The 17,500-nt window shown below is 44.3% G+C and overlaps 1 protein-coding gene across 2 annotated transcripts in view; it reads right to left on the bottom strand.

The window, feature by feature from the left end:
* Positions 1 to 17,500, bottom strand: part of BTRC (beta-transducin repeat containing E3 ubiquitin protein ligase) — a 112,814-nt gene that overhangs the window by 44,401 nt on the left and 50,913 nt on the right. Inside the window, exon 5 of one of the 2 annotated variants that reach the window (XM_026050515.1) lies at positions 11,498 to 11,587. In XM_026050515.1, the coding sequence (XP_025906300.1) occupies positions 11,498 to 11,587 (90 nt within the window). Of the gene's footprint in view, positions 1 to 11,497; positions 11,588 to 17,500 lie in introns of those variants that run through there. The other variant, XM_026050514.1, reaches the window with a different exon arrangement.

The following is a 17,500-nucleotide window of genomic DNA, read 5'->3' on the forward strand; positions in this document are numbered from 1 at the left end:
TTTTATTTTTAAAAAAGCAAAAATAAAGAAAAAGCTTTGCTGTCTTCTGGTGTTTTAAGGAACAACAACAAAACTGGCTGGTTTAGGAAACAGTCCACTTCTTCCCATGGCACTTCCCTTGCCTCCCGTAGGGACTGCGTTTGATTGCAAATCCGACTTCAACTCTTGGTGTAGCTCGTGCCCCAAGACGCAGCTCTAATGCAGCTTCTTTAAAGCTGCATTAAACCCAGGTCAACATCGGGGTGTTTACAATAAAAACACCGCTGAAGTACAAAACCACAATGTCTAAGGAGGGAATGCGGAGCAGCATTAGCCCCTCTCCGTGTTGGAATGACTGAGAAACAGTGGCAGAAYATGACAAAGACAAAATGCCTCAAAATCCAGAGCCATAATTCCTCACTAAAACRCCTCTGGTGGGGCCCTGCTGCTTACTAGTAACGCACTGCTCCTTCCCTGCACTTCAGCTCTAAGAGCAACTTTGGAAGTCCTCCGCAACAAGGGATCCGGCGTCACCCCTCGTCCCAGGAAGCCGTGGCAGGATTAATTAAGGTTTGTGAAGCACTCCAAGCGCCGGGAAAACCCCAGGAGGAAGTTTGGATTTCCATATTCTGACCAGGGCTTGAAAGGCATGCAATAAACACAGCCCCGGGGCACTGAGCAAAYGACATGAATAGAATAAAATAAAATATTGAACAGCTGTTCCCTAAGTGAATCCTGCTCATCCCACACACCAAACTTTATTCCTGCCTCAGGCTGGAGGGAGGGAATTGCAGCTGAAGCTGAAATAAAATTTTATCTCAAAGGGTTAAATAATAGCAAAGTTGTAAACAGTTTCTCATAATAGAAAACAGTAGACAACCTTAGCAGGCAGAACTGAAAGTCCCACGAGYATTTACATCACCAACACAGTTGGCTTAAATAATACGAACAGCTTGTGGTTTATCGGGTTGATTTTTTGCAGGGATGTGTTTTGAGCTACAAAAGCTATGTGGAAATCAGCAAACTCACTTCCCTGCCTCATTTTTGAGCAGGACAGTGGGGGGCGGAGAAGATATCACACTACTGGTACAAAATAACAAAGGTCAAAATATTATCATAACCTGCAGCTGTGAGGTCTGGCTAGAATAAAGGGAAAAAGGGAAAAGGAAAAACGGAAAAAGGAAAAACAAGCCTATTCTTCCCAAACCTTGCCAGCCAGCAAATCTGATTTTTGGCTACCCACAGAAAAGCCCTGGACACACAAATTGCTGGAGGGGAGGGCTTACAGCAGAGCAACATGAAGAGCCCGTACAATTCGTTGTGGGCAGCACACTAGTTTGGGGCTCTCTGGCACACTGGGAACATCTCCTTTGTTATTTCCATATCAGAAAGTGGGATACTTAGAAGCAAAAGGAGTCTGTGTTGTGCCCCAATTAGAAAAAGAAAAAAAAAAATGTGTAAATACTGCAASTAGGAGAACTGAAGTTTGCTCTTCAACCATTAGAACTACAGTGGGAATGACAGGGAAGGAGGAAAGTTACACCTGAAAATCCCGTGCATGTGTCAGGGAAGAACAGGAACCACTAGGGAAGTGGCTCTATTCCTCCACACTGTAGGTGTTAATGCTCTTTCACAACATTTCTTATTTTCCTTCCAAGAAAACACTCCCTAATATCATTATTTTTCCAACATTACTGTTTCCCCTCTTACAAARATATCTGTTTTTCTAAGACAGATGCTCTGACCTCACAGTCATTATATTCAGTTTTTATTTCCAGGGTGCACTTGAGAAAGGCCCCTACTTTATCAATCCCCTAGGAACAAAAAAAACCCAAGTTAAACTCAGCAAATGCAAGGGCCAAATCTTTCAAATTAGAATTTCTTGCAGGTAAGAAAAAGAAACTGAAAATGCTGTGCAAAAAATGCACGGACCAAAAATAATAATACTAAAGAACAAAAAAAGGCATATGAGGAAATTAATRCAGTATTGGATCTCTCCTCTTTTTTGCTGCTTAAAGGCAGATGGCACGCACAGTATTTTTAACCGCAGAGTCTYGTTTCAAAGAGAGGCCAAGGACTCTGGTTTCAAACATACGCTAAACAAGSAGGGCAGTCCCGTACTCTAATTTTATCCGGCTCCCTCCGCTGCTTTCCTTGGGGCAGGGAAGCGTCACCTCCGGCGCCCGACCTGCCTCGCGCTCCCCGCTCCTCTCCTCGAGCCCCTTCTCCTCAAGGGCCCCTGGAAAGCCCCGCTCCCGGCTCCCCGTCAGCGAGAGCCACGTTTGTGAGATGAACCCAGACGTGGCCGTTTATTAAGCTCTTTTAAGGGGTCGCCGAGGAAGACCCAAGCGCGGGCGGGTAATTTAACACCCGGGGGTTTTTGCTTTCCCTCCCCCTCGCCGCCAACACGCGGGGCCTCGCGGCGCAGCTGCAGCCGCCGCCAGCCCCGGCCCTCCCGCCTCCGCGCGCGCTAATTAAAAGGTTGATCACAGAACAATGCTCTTCTCATTAATTTGCCCTTCCTGATTGGGCAGGATTCCCGCTCGCTCCGCCTGATCCTTTCCGCGCTGCCGAAGTTAATGTGACAGGAGGCCGAAGATGGATTACCCGCTGCCATATTGCCCATCACCTCCAATCAGCGGCTCGCCGGGTAAACTGATTGTTCTCATTTGCTCTCATTATTTTTACAATATCAGGAGAAAATAACGCACACAGCTCACTGTCAGCGCCGGGAAAAGCAGCCATTAGTTAAAGCCCGACGCCGAGCGGCTTTATTAGAGGCGCCGCGGCTTATTGATGCGGCTCCGGGACACGCACAGAATCCCTGCCCTCGCAACCAGGCCTCTCCGTGCATATATACGAGCACGGGAGATGTTTATGGGAGGCTCCGGGCCTCACCGTGAAGGTGAAAACAATGGAGGCTTCCCCGTGAAGGGGAACAAACCACAAAACAGGCTGGTTTCCCCCCACCGAAACCTGCCCGCACGCCCCGCCTGCTGTTYCACGCATTAAACAACCCCAGCGCGTTGCCGAGGGTCGGGGTGAACCGTCAGCGCRGCCCCGGGAATGAGTCGGAGCAGGAATGTCCTTCCCCACTGACGCCTCCGCGGATTTGCCGCCTGGGAAGCGAATAAAGCAGTGTTAGCAGTATGAAGCCGGGCATTTTCCCACTCCGGCACTCCTAAAGACTCTATTAAAAATCCCAAACTGCTGGGATCCCTATGTAAGAGGCCGGCGTTATTTTGGCGGCTGCCTCTCCGTGTCTTAGCGGAGGGAAATGCTAAATGGAAGGATTAAATGAAATACGATAGCCTAAATCTTACTACCCATGAAGCCTAATCTGGTGTCTACGATGCTGTAACTCGCACCGTGCTCCAGGAGTGACAGGCAGAGCACAGCGGACTGATTTTACTTTTAAATAATACCGAAATTAGATTAGGTCTCYGTGTAGATCTGCATGAACCGGAGGGGACATTCATCATTGTGCCAAAAAAAGTTAAATTCGCCAAGGTACGCTCAAAGTGAACGGTTCTAGACCTCGGCTTTCTCTCTCAGACACATCATCAAGACGCTGCGCCAATATGCATGAAGCCACCTAGGAGCTGTAAGAAAGACAACGGGAGAGGAACCGGATCCCAGGAAAGGTTTAATTTTTCCCTTTGTAGGTTATGAATTGCTTGGGACCGGATCCGCAGTTTCTCTATCCTGTACAACACGGAGCATCAACACTTGAGCTCCTTTTTTAATATTTAAAGGGATTGAACATAAGGAAGTGTATTCCTATCCCTCCCCCTCCAAAACAGATGCAATTCTAGTCCCCCTTCCTCCCCCTGCTGTAATTCAAAACACTCTAATTTTCATTACGGCTTTTTGTAATATTTTTAAATCCTCAGCAGCGAGAATGCTGTGAATTGGGGTGGCTTGTGCCTTCTTCCTCAAAAAGCCACCTCCCGGCTTTGTTTGCTCTTCCTCCTGACCCTCATGGACACTTTTCCTTGGAGGGGCGTGCCAGGCTTTTCTCCTTAAAATTCCTGCACTGCAAGGAGGCTGCACCACGCCGCACTCCACAAAACGTGCTGATGGCACAAATTACAAGCCCCCAGCCGAACGCTGCAGCCCCCACCATTCGGGCAGATTTATGTGGGCTCTTGCCGACGTTATTACAAGTCAGAGTTTATTGGGAAATTGTTACATTATGCGGAGTGTCTAACAAATTGCTTATGCTGCTATAATTGGATTACAACAGCCGCTTGCTCCCACCGGTAAGATTAGGCAAGTAGGACTCCTGCCGATCTCTGAGCGTTAGCAGTAATTTTATTTGCCTTGCCTCTCTCTTTCCTAACAACATGCCTCTTTCCCTGCCAGCTGTCTGCTGAAAAGGCACAGGCTCGTTCCTTGGCCCTAACAATGCAATTACAGCCCTGCAGATCGCACTGTTTGTGCATTAAGTACAGAGCCAAAACGAGGCGAATTGATCGTTTGACTTTTGGAGGAGCCACGTGATCTCCGGCAYGCATCGGCGGGCAGCGCCGCAGTACGTGCCGGGTGGTGATCCCGCTTCATCCCGGCCCCATTCCCGGCATTGAAGACGTCGGAGCTGCCCCTGTGTTAATCCAGATCGGGCTACAAGAACAGGCTCGTTGTGATCAGCTCCCTCGCTGGCCGAACCTCAGAGCTCGTTCTGCCTTCTGCAATGTGACACTTGGCCACGCCAACGGCATCCCCGCGGTGGGCAACAGTATGAAACGATTAATCCAGCATTTCGTGCCAGAAACTCTAATGCAAGAATTTGTCATGTTCCTCAAATAACTTCTCCTTTCAATTCTTGCATACAAAAACAAAAAAGAAAATGTATTTAGTCAATGCCACGACCACGGCATTTGCCTTCTCTGTCATCTCCGGGGGTGCCGCCACTGCAGGCGACCACTTGGGGAGCGACACTTTCTTATACTTTAGCGCGTACCACTAAACCCCTCAGTGATTTATATCACAAACCGTTTTACATTTCCATCATGACAGATCCCAGAGCACTTCCAAAGTGCAAGCCCAGTTCCATAACTCTTACCCTGCTGAACAGTCCTTAGGAGTTTAATGTGACAGTGCCTTGAATGAAGACCTCCAGCCTGCAATCCTTCCTGCAGACTATCACCAGAACGCAGCAAGCACTTGGGGAGGAATTACAGCATGTGACACCACACTGCAATACACGGGCAGGGCAAATTTGATTAAGGCTGCCAGTTCAAGTTCTTATCCTTAGAAGATCTCCATTATATTTTCAYTACTTGCACACTGACAGGATCACAAGTGGATTCTGGCTGGAAGGGACCTCAGGAAGTCACTGCAAGTCCAATGTGCTGCTCAAAGCAGGGTCAACTCTGAGGCTAAACCAAGTTGCTCAGGGCTTCATCCAGTCTGGTTCTGAGAACTGCTAAGGATGGAGAACCACAGAGTCTCCCAGGACAACTTGTCCTCAACTGACTGTCCTCACCACAGAAAAAGCTTTCCCCAATGTTCAGTCAAATCCGAGGAGAGTTTCGAAGATCTCTGTGGGAGCCTCTCCAACGCCTACTGAAATCAGTTTTGCAGGTCATGAAATCTGGTTTCTCAAGATCCCAAAACTGGATCCAAAAAGTAGAAGCACCTGCATTCAGATGACTAAACTCTGGTGTTATTTTTTATATCAAGACTGAGGTATRAAAGCAAAAACATCTACTCACTTCCCCACATGACCATCCTTATTGCAGAGCTTTAAGAATTCATCTCTAGAACACGCTCWGGGACCCTCAGCTATAAAGCAATTTATGAGAGCAAAGGATTAAATTAATATTTCTTCAATGTTTCTTTTACACTTAAAAAAGCAAGTGTCATTCTATTTTAATTTGTGAGTTCACTGACACACAAAACGATGCCGGGCGGTAAGAGAAATAAAAACTACTTTACAGTGTTTGCATAACTGAAGACTAAAGAAGCCTGTTTACATGTAGTTTAACACTCTAAAGAAACTCTGAACAGCTGAAATGCCTTATAAATAGCTCAGACCCAGAGGAAGTGCAAACGTCTGCATTGTGAATTGTAGATCTTAATTACAGACAATGGCTGGTACAGCAAGTAGCACAGGAAAAAAAAAAGTGAAACAGTTGCACTGTTCATGGTTGGCAATAATTCTTCAGGAAAATATTTACTATCAATCAGTTATGAGAAAAGGGACTCTGCGCTCATAAAACAGCACGTTGCTTCTCATACCAGGACCATTTTGCTTCAGCATAATCTGAATTTAAACAGCTTGTTTCCTGCGGATATAATTTTGGAAATAAATAAAACAAGTCTATCAAAATCTGGAGAATGTGTATGGTGGGGTGAGGTGGGGGGAGTCAGAATATCACATTTCTTCAGTTATTTGCAAAGAGATTATTAGAGATGGGGGGTGGGGAGCTAAAGCATAAGAATTGCCTTGTCCTAAAAAATAAACAAATAAAAATGAAATTCATAATCATGATAAAAATAGACATACTGCTATGGAAGGAAGATCACTACTAGGTCAAAGCTTTTACATAAACCTCCGATTCCGTTTTCGACTTGAGTTGCCTAAATGCTGAGAATTCTGTGCTGCCTTCACAGCCCCAAAGCATCTTAGGAACATTAGCTGATCCTCAGCAATGCCCCTGTAACACAACCCGTTCACATTACCCTCATTTTAGAGGAAATACCTAGAACAGAGGGGTACAGGGACACGCTTAAATCCTTCCTCGGCCAGTGGCTGAGGTGGCGTTGATTCACTCTGCAATTCCTTTCCATCCAAATAATGTTCCCGGTGAYGGCAAGCCTGGAGAAAGGCATATCCAATGTACAAAAGGAAACTACCACCGAGACTTTCAGAGCTGGAAGGGGTTCAGCTGGCATCTCCTCTCCATCGTCATACAGACACTCAATGCTAAAAAAAAAAGATATGGGGAAATATACTTTCTAATTCAAACAGCGGAAGGAATATCAGCAAACAGAACACACTTATTCCAATAATATTCCTCTCGGATTAAATTGTTCGACTTCCAACGTCAAAGCACTGGAGAGACTTGAAAACAGTGGAAAGCTGCGTGTTACTTGAAGATAAACCAACTCAGTGGTGTATCACAGCAGAACGCTGCGCCGCTTGTGATGCTCATGCAAAGCAAACGCAGGGACACTCTCACGAAAGAGGAGCCATCAATCTGTGACATAAAAGGACTTGAGAGCACAAGAGGGACACTCTTCAGCTCCATTTGTCCTACTGCCAATTGGAACATTCAGCATGGAACCCTAAGTGTTTGCTTTTTAAAGAGAACTTGTGGCTTCTCCTTTGAATTCATATAAAAATCCTGAGCTCCATGTGTGATTACTACGCCAACTATTTTTATTCTAAAAATGCTGAAGGAGTAGTCATGCAGAAAGCACTCACAAAGGACAGGGGATTTCAATTACCCACAACTTCCTCCACTCCCTGCTTTACTTGAATCATCCTTGAATGYAGAAAGCACAGAGATAGCTGAATAATACCATGCATCCTTGCAAGGAAATTTCTTCGGGCATGCTTGAAGTGCCAAGCCTTGTCATGTGTTTCCAGAACGGAGCACAGCTCTGTCCCTTCGGATGCTGCAAACAGGATGCTGCGCAGGCAGAATAGTCCTGTGTGCTTAAGCAGGATGCTGTATCCGAGGAGCTCAAAAGCATCTCACAGGTGATTTTCACAGCATTCCTGCATGGATAGTGTCATTCAGCTCTCTTTTAAAGAGGAGCAAGAAGAGTCTAAATTACAACTCTGGAAATAGAGGGTATGAACTCTTCATAGTTTCCTAACTCAAGAGCGTAACCACTATATAAAAATTCAAAAACATGATGAGTAGCAATCTAAAGAGGTTCTCTGGAAGACCCAATATACTTCATATAAAGACCCTGAGAACTCCTTGCAAGATAAATACCAAGCAATGAAGAAATGAGAAAATATTATATGTCTCTGTGAAACAAATTTTACCTTCTCCGGAGTAAATTTAAGAGTGCAAACACAGAGCAGTGGGTTTGCTGGGACATTAAAAAGGAGGATCAGCAATCATACGTGGGTAGGAAAGAGCGGCCTGCAATASAACCTGATGTCTCCAGGCTGTGCTGGGCTCTGTTTTTCCTCCTCCCGTTTCGGAGCCGAGGCTCAGCCGCAGCCTGSGCTCACTCTGCACCATCCCGAACCTGTCTCGGCGCCGTCTGCAGTTGCCTGTTCCAGGTGTACACAGGGAAGGACTCCAAGTGCAACATGAAACTGAGAGCATTTCTTCACATGGCTGCAATGGGCTGCAAGGATTACTAAAAATTAGAGACTCATCTAATGAGCACAGAAAAGGCATATGGGCTGTAGAAATCTGAGAGGTCAGTTACACACCAGCCTCTTGTTGGAGAAGAAGAGACCACTTTGGATTAAGAGGATGTTGCTACAATCCTACGTAGTGCAAAATCAAATAGATTCCAGCCTAACAGCAAAACTCAACTCTCATACAGCCCTTGCAAGGTGAAATGATTAAGGTTGCTCTTTGAAATCGGGAACACACATAATCCATTTAAGCAAAGCCAAGGAGATTGGCAACACTTTGGAGCACCCCTTGCTGAACAGAGGACACAAGGTGTGAAGGTCACCACAGAACCGAAGTGGCCCRGGATGCAGAACAGGAGAGAAACTTGTTTGCACCCCAAAGGGCATCACAAGAGTCCTAGTGACATGCCAGATGCCAGGGGATTTTCAACCGTGCCCCTCTCTAATTGAGGATGAAGCACACACCAACACCGTTATGTGGCCTGAAGATACTGGCGCACAAAATACGGAGCAAACAATAGGAACAGATGCTCATTTGGCCAGATTTCAATGAGCCTCATTAAAACCAAACACCCTGTCCTTGGAGCTCAGGTTCATGCTACGTTTCTACCTTATTTAAGCGCACAGCACCGACGGCTGAGAAAGCCATCCACTGGTGGTTGCACACCAGTGGCATCATGCAAGAAACCCTCTCTCAGGCATTTCGCGGTTTGCAAAGGGACAAGAAGCAGGATTTTACATGTGTGTGTAAAAAAAAATAGAAAATACACTTGCTTTTTAAAAACATTATGCTGAACAAGCTTCACACTTGTTGAACACTCAAAAGCAATAGGTGAAAAAACACCAAAATACTGATGAAAAGACTGCCAAGAATTAAAGAGAAACAATGCTACTAATGATACAGGTGACGTGCCAAAATATACAATCCCTCTCTGTCAAAATATAAGCACACTTAAAACTACTGCTACGGCAGCTTATTCAATTCACTGTACCCAAGTATGTCTGGGTTCTATATAGAGAGCTTCAAAGGACAAATAAATACCTGAAGAGCAGGGCTAAGAACAACATATAGATCCCTTAAAACTAGATATTCTCTGTCAAGTTTTCTGATTTTATTTTTAAATATCTGAATTAAACCACATAATCCATACGTTTGTGAAAGCCACTGAGCACCTGGCTGCAGACAGCGAGCACGACATCAAATATAAGACAGGGCAGGCAATATTTCCTAACTAACCCAGCCCTCCCTGAGCGGCCTGCAGGCAGCAGCCCTACGCTACATTCCTTGTTTGAAAATAGGCATAAATTTATTTTAAGCTTCTTTTTCTTCTCTTTTAGAAAGAATGCCAGTTATTAGGTGGGTAAGTTGCAGCTGAAGGTCTGTAGAGAAGCACTCATCCACAAGAAAGCTTGATGGATGGACAGTGGTTTAGTCTGTAAAAAGATATCTTAGCATGGATGCGTGTGGCCTCGAGGGAAACTGCATGTCATTTTTTGAACAAATTTGAGAAACACCTAGCACATGATCAGCAAATGGCATTAATATAGTTGTCAGCCCACGCAGTTTTCCTTCTTRCAAGTAGGTCCAGAATCAGGAATTCTGTTTGCAAAGAAAAACATTCTCTCTTGTAGACTGACTGGCATTTCTGACATGCTTGTGATAATGCTGACTCCCAGGCAGGGCTCAGACTGCACTGCACAACCAGGAAAGGTAAAGTGTGATTTCCCAAGCAATGCTTTTCATCTTTCTCTGCCAGTTTATATATTACATATATTTATACACACACACATACATATATATACGTGTGTATGTATTTATCTCCTATCCTAGAACACCTTTCGAAAAGTGCTGTATAGAATGCAAGCCACACTTACCCTTTCTAACTTCCACTCTCTTGACACAACATTTTAATGTTCAAGGCTATGAGACCCATCAATCACAGAGGATAAAACTCACCATGTGCAGAAGGCTAAGAGAAGGCCTCTGAACCCCTTAAATCCCACTTAAGCCTTTCACCAAGGGTACGTTTACCAGTTGTGCCATTTGCCTATGCCATCATGAAGCCACCTGTATCTAGCTAACTGGATTTATATGTGCTTCAACATTTTGGGAATTTGAAAGACATAAGCTTTCTCAGAATCTGTTTCACCTACCCGATACCATAAGGGGCCTTAAGGAAGCAATGGGCAATACCAGCAGTGTGGAGCTGGGAATACGGATGCTGGGATTGACTATCAGCACTTTGCACCAAGCTTGGCAGCTTCTCTTGGGAGCCCCTCTCCCTGAGAAGGTAACTTTGCCTGGCGAGGGCAGCCTGCAAGTCACCTGCAAGCACCAGGAAAACCTCCTACGCCGGCCACTTCACTGACGGAACATCCAATTTCACCAGCAAAATCACAGCAAAGATTTAGCCCGGGAAGCTATTGTAAAGGTATCCTAAGCAGGCCAYGAAGGGACAAGGGACATTTAACATTCGCGCCCCTTCCCAGCCTCCCCTTGGCATCAGCGTGACGCTGCCGTGGGCTGAGCGTGTCCCTGCACCAGCCTTTTTATCACGTCGCATCACGGCTGGAATGTTTTCCATTCGCAACCACCCATGCACCTTCTTTTACACTAGATACGCTGAGTTTTAAGAGCGGGGCTGCTGGCACCTCGATTCTCCATTCACATGGGTCTTATGGGTTGACAGAGCCATTTTATTCCCATTCCAACTGCCCTAGCTCCCTCTTTGGCTTCTCCTAAATATAGCACTCGCTTTATTTTAATTAAAAGGCCTTTCTTTGCAATTGCTTCTGCACATCCCCCTTGGTAGCTAAGAAAGGGAACCACGACAGAGTTCTCATGCAATGGTTTTACAATTGTCCAGACATTTACCATTTAAGGTTGCCACAGCTAATTACATGGCAGCAGTAGGTCACCCCATTGGAAAAGCCAATTGCACAGCAAATGAACTTCAATCTCAACAGCTCAACACTTTAAATAATCATTTCCAAGACGGGAAAACAGTAGTTTGCCAGCTCTGAAAGCACTACCATGATTAGAAATATCCAAAATATTTGCTTTCTGATTGAATATTTTTCGTAAGTGTAACTTCAAGAAGAGACTTTTTCTTTAAYAGTATCAGAGTGCTAAACCAAAACCAACCCAACATAAACCCTCAAGACCACGGCCATGCTGTTACTTACTTTGGCCACACAATTCTCAGTCTTCATAGCAGTGCTTCCTAGACATACTGTTTCCTGGTTTAAGCACAGTCTGGCACAGCTGTTGTAGGTCTGTAGGAAGATTAAAAAGGTTATGAATAGAAGAAGAAGAGAAATTTTATTTTAGGCACCCCATTTTTGGCACAAAGACCTGCAACGAGTCCATGAAGTCATTCTACTCCATTTCTGAACCACTTCCTTTTCTCCTAAGGTGTGAAAGTTTTGAGCCCACACAAACTATTCTATATGCAGAACCTGTGCTCCAGGCATGCATTTCCTCTGAGCAGCTATGTGGCTTTTTATACTTCAGGGATACAAAGATTAGAAAGGTTTATCTCCTCTTTTCCTTTTATCAGGTTAATCTTTATATTTGTCTTTATATACGRGGACAAAGGGATTTGACTGCACGAAGGTTACAAGCAGATGTGAACAAGTGCATGCCTGACCTCGCCTGCTCTAGTTCACTCTCCCACCTTTGGGAAGCTCATCCTTTCCCAGAAGAATGTCTTTAAGTCATGAGRACCTGCACTGGAGACTGTCAACCAGGTCCACAAACTTCAGGAGCCTCTACAAAAGGTGCCTCTCATACCACCTCCCTGCTCAGAGGCTAGTATATAAACAATACTGAGTTAAGCACGCTTGCAATTATACTTTAGTTTGTTTGGCTATTTAAACTAAGGTGCACAAAGAACTCAGGAGTTTCTAACGGAGGCTTTTCTCCCTTACTTTAAATATCTTGTTAATTATACTTTATTAAGCTCACATTTTACTAGTGGTAGGACAGTAGCAGCAAAGAGCTCCAGTGTTGGACTAAAATCCCACCGTGCTGGGCCTTGTACTGGCAGAAGACACTATTCCCTGCCCCAAAGGACTTGCAATCTTTGGGCTGACCAAGAGACAGATGGACAAGAGAGTGCAAGGGAAAAATACCAGTGTGGCATGCAGGAATCTTGATGCACCAGCTGCTCCCCCTGGCCAACTTCTTGGGAATGCTGCTGTAAAGCACTAGGCTGTAGCTGCTGATGGAAAACTGCTCCCAAGTTACTTCATTCAAAGAATAACAAGTGGAGCACCTAAAACATGTCAAGTGTGCTAAGAAGTGTGTGAAGAAACTAAGCAGCGTGTTGAAAAGACGAAATTAAGTGTTTGGAACTAATGTCTTGGACATTTCCAAGAAAACTAGAGCAAACATGCTAACGTTCATGATATTTTTAGGATCACTGTAAGTGATGAACACGCACAGATTTGTAGCGAAGTGCTTGTCTGCTCTCTTCTTGTAACATCTGCTGACAATCCTTCAAGATTCTCCTTTCAGACCACGCCTGGGATTTCTGCTTGTTTGATTCTAGCTGGATTCAATCCCCAACTTGCAGTGGGTGACAAAAGCCACGGGCAACGCTGACATGGTGAGGGCTCCTCCACCTCATCCTGCTCCATCAGGGCCAGGCTCCCTCCTGCACCACTCTCCGTGCCAAGCACCAGTCAAGCTCCTCTTCCTCCCTCTGCCACAGGCCCCACACTACATACAAGGTGCAGCCAGTAGCGAGACACGGGGCAGCAGAGAACACACTGCCCAGGTGTCCAAAAACCAAAAAAAAATCACACAGATTGCAAGGGGTCAGCAGTGAAAGGCAGGTCCAAGTATCCAGTGGTCCTAACCCTGTCTGCATGCTCAAGAGGACATAAYAGACACAAACTGGGTGATTAAAACCAGAGGAAGCATCACTCGCTGTTCATCCAGGTTCTTATGATTCTTCTTAACCACTCCGTGCTGCCCAGCATGGAAAACCGGAACGCTGCTGCAGGTGGGTCTATACTGGTCTGATACTGTCCAGTCACCCTTGTGGCAGTTTAGGAATTCACAGCCGTTTCCATCTACATTTCATTCCAACCACTCCTAAACCTCATCATGAAGCAAACAAAGACGGGCACAAAATCCCTATTTTCTTCACTACTTTATCACTTTGCATTTTACTTCGCACCAAGCGCTCCAAGCAGAAAAGAACCAGTGACAGACAGGAATGCGGAATATCCCGGCTCCAGCAGATCTCCTTACAGGACAGAACACTGATATCTGCTGCCACTAGCAGCCCACTAGCGATTTCTGACTCCAGATCCTGGAGAAACTGCAAAATTGAAGCCCATGAATCCTTTCAAAGCGCCCTGCAGACGCACAGAGTGCATCTTTCAGCAGGAGAGGTTTAGACTCAAACTGGGATTAGCCCCCAAGCAAACAGAAGTCTGCTGGAGTCAACTTAGCCCCTTGCAAATATTTGCCAGCACCATAAAACCATCACTCTGGTATGCAGAGCACTTTCTCCTCAGAAGAGAGATCAGAATAGCATAAACTACTATAAATTGTGGCTTAGATGGAGTGGCTCAAGTGGTGGACAGAAAGTTGACACCATCTGCYTTACACCAGCGTTCAGACAATGCCACGTGTTGTATTTTCTACAAGCATCACACTAGTCAAACCAAGTCTAGATTCTGGAGGTGAAAACCCATGAGCAGTTGGTAAGATTTTTTATTTGTTATTAAGCTTGTGTATATTTAACCCATCTGTTTTATGGTGAATCTGTGAYCTTTCATTTGCAATTTCATTCCTAAAATTCCAGTACTGGTATTTCCATAAAATTTATCTACTAGACTTTTGATTTTTGAAGAGAGGCCCTCAATCACAGACAGCTAATACTTACTCCACTTTATGTATGGATATCTCGGCCACCAAAGCTTATGCTGACAGGATCTTATGCACATGGAAGGCTGTTTAGCCTGAACAGCAGCAAGCGAATCTCCAGCAAAACAAAACAATTTGTACATCAAATCCCACAATGCAAGAACAAGAGACACTTGATGAAGCTACAGTTGAGGATAAGTTTAAAGCAGAAGAAACCTTGTCTTCACACAGGCAGCTGTGACCTTCTGGAGCTCCCTGCCACAGGATGCCATGGAGAGGGACAACACCAGCCAGCAGAAAAAGGGATGAGGCTACAGATTTGAGAGCCAACCACACAAAGAGGGATCAGCAGCTCGATATCCACTGCTGCGTTCTTATTTTCACATTTTCACTGAAGACTGAAGAAAGGCATCCACTTAGTGCAATGAGTAGAATGATAARTGCCAGAGAAGATGCATGTGGATGTTCTACAAGATGTTCAGGAAGGTCTCAAGCAGAAACTTGGAACCTATCCTAGTTCTCCTTAAAGTCCAGGGGAAAAAGGAGGTAATGTCAATGTACTTATTATTAAATGGAAAGGTACTGATAAGGATCCAAAGAGACTGCAGCTGGCTCATGAAATCACAGATCATGAGAAGCTGGGAGGATATTTTGTGGAATTATTACTACATGGTTGCCCCGTTTCAAAATTCCTCCACAGACAGCACTTACTGGTGCTCTCAGRCACAAGATCCTGGCATAGCCAGACATTTGGTTTCATGTGGTACTCTCATAGTTGTGTTCACACACCAGCAGTTACTTGCGAGTAGTATGAATGTTGTATCATCAATGAGTAACCCAGGGCCCCACATTTTATGTGAAACATTTGAAGGTGCCTCATGTTACCCTGCAGCATGAGAATATCTCCCTTCACAGGTTCAGATGCCCGTGGAATTGCTGACTAGCTGAGAAGAAAACCACGAATATCGAAACCAGAATCCAAGTCTCGGAAAAGCAAATCTCTCCCCTCACCTTTAAAGCTAACCCTTTTAAAGATCCATCTAGTTTGCACCAAAACTACTCAAGTTTTTCCTCACCTTCCCTCAAGATAAGAGGTTTCTTCGCCACGGGAAGGCACTCTGAAACGGGAGCCTGGTTCAACGCCGCAGGCAGCGAGCTTTGCGTTGGAGTGCTTTAATATGCTTTTATATTGCATATAAAGCATGCAAACATAAACCAGTTTGCTGAAAACTACCTTCTTTGTGGAAGCTGGCTGTAATTCTGAACAAGTTTTCAATTTTCGCATTGCTGCTAGGGTAAAACATTTTAAAGAGTTTAATTTTTACAGTGGCTCAATGACACAAGATTATCTAACAAAGTAATGGTTAATCAATAGAGGGTTTAGTTGTCAGGTGAAACATATAACACACTAAAAGGGATTGATTGCAAGGCTCCTCCTTATTTACTAGGAGGTATATATTTAAAATGACACAAACTTGTTACCAAGCTGCATTCCTTTAACCTTGCAAAAGCCGTTTGAGAACAGTGTTAAGCAGCCCTATAGCAAAACAAGCTCTAATGAAAAACAAAAAAATATCTACAAATATATGGCAGCCCCAAATCATGTCAGAAGCAGGGAAACCACAAAGCTGCATTCATTCTCAGCCGAAGGCTTAAAATGCCACAGAGACACTAGACTACAGTTCACTAAAGATAGAGCTGGAGCTGATCTCATTCCATTAGTGTCTTTGGTTACATTTTTCTAATGCTCCTCTGACTTGGTCTGATAGACCGACTTTATTTTTTTTTTTTTAATAAAGGATAATCCCAGTCTTTGACACAACCATTGCTGCTGTTGCCACGTAGCTTTGCACAAGCTTTGCACGTAGCTTTGCACAAATACAGAGCACCAGTCTGATGCCTCGAACCCGAAGCAAAACGGGGTTTGTGCAGCTTATTTTTTGCCAACGGAAATCCATTTCTTTGGCCATTTATCCGGAGAATCCCCAGGCCCTGAACAAAACTCCACTTTTTAATAGAAGCTGCAACCCAGGAGTTCAATAAGTTCCTCCCCCCACCATAGTTAATAATTACATGATTTATCAGAGAAAGATAACACTAATAAAAACACAGCAAAGAGACACAACCCATACCCTYCCTTCAAGTCATTTTCAGGGAAAAGATTATTAAATTGCTCTTTTTGAACAAGGGCTTTTGTAGCTAAGCACAAATTGCCAAACGGTTAGAAAAAAAAAGTTATTAGACTCAGAAGAATTCAGCAGAAGTGGGAAGTTATATAAACAAATCACTCGAGCAGGTTTGGAAAGCTCGCTTTCATCTTACTTAGAGTCTTAGGAGACTTGCATTAATTACCCTTTAAAGGTCTTTCACATGGACTATTTAAAATAAATGCAATTTATTTATTTATTTCAAACGAGGTGCTTCGGAAAGAATTAAGTAATCTCAACAAATTTAAAAACGTTTTTATAAACAGGTAATTAAAAAGACGACTAGAATTAAGTCAAGCTGGAAGACATTACCCGTGATTGGCTCTGAGTACTTTCTTAAGGCTCAATTTTTGCTATCCGGAGCCCAGTCTTGGGAAGCGGAGTCTCCACGGAAAGCCATAAGACAAAATAAAGACCAGCCAAACAAAAAACTGGATCATTTACAGGATTTTCCCTAAAGCACAGTTTGTCATATTGCAATTACACCTTGCCTACTGCGAAAGCCAGAGTCCTTAATATTGCCACTAGAGGGAAGAAGCGTCTCGACACATGGCGCTGGTGGTTGGGGAGTGGGTTTTCTTGAGCAATTACCATAACAAAGCTCCCTTGGCTGTGTGTACCTTCTAATTACTCAGTACAATTAAAATGACTTACCTAGAACACACATCAAAACAAAGGCCCTTAAAACATCACATCAGAGAGAGTAAAAAAAAAAAAAAAAAAAAAAACCAACCCCGAGACAATGCAAGCAAAAAGCTGTATTCCAATCTGCCTGTTATCTGGAATTACATTAAAGCTCAGGACCTTTTTTTCCTCATCCATCAATGCAAGGGGGAAAAAAGAGCATGTCACAGCGCCCGAACACCACGGGGCTGTGCAGCGAAGTAAAAGCATTAAAACAAACAAAAACAAAGAGCAGGGAGAACTGGATCTCTTGTTGAGGGGGAAWAAAAAAAAAAAGGTGGGGGAAAGAAAAAGGAAATGTCGTGGTATTTAGCCATCTGGTACCTGCTTGAAAACAAATTGTCCTCAAAAGAGCAGAAATACACTATGTTGTCTCTCAGTTCACTGGCTTATGAATCAGACTGTTTGGGGGATTTT

Source organism: Nothoprocta perdicaria, unplaced genomic scaffold (assembly GCF_003342845.1).
Source record: "Nothoprocta perdicaria isolate Ctin4 unplaced genomic scaffold, notPer1 scaffold_7, whole genome shotgun sequence".
In the NCBI taxonomy this organism is placed as follows: domain Eukaryota; kingdom Metazoa; phylum Chordata; class Aves; order Tinamiformes; family Tinamidae; genus Nothoprocta; species Nothoprocta perdicaria.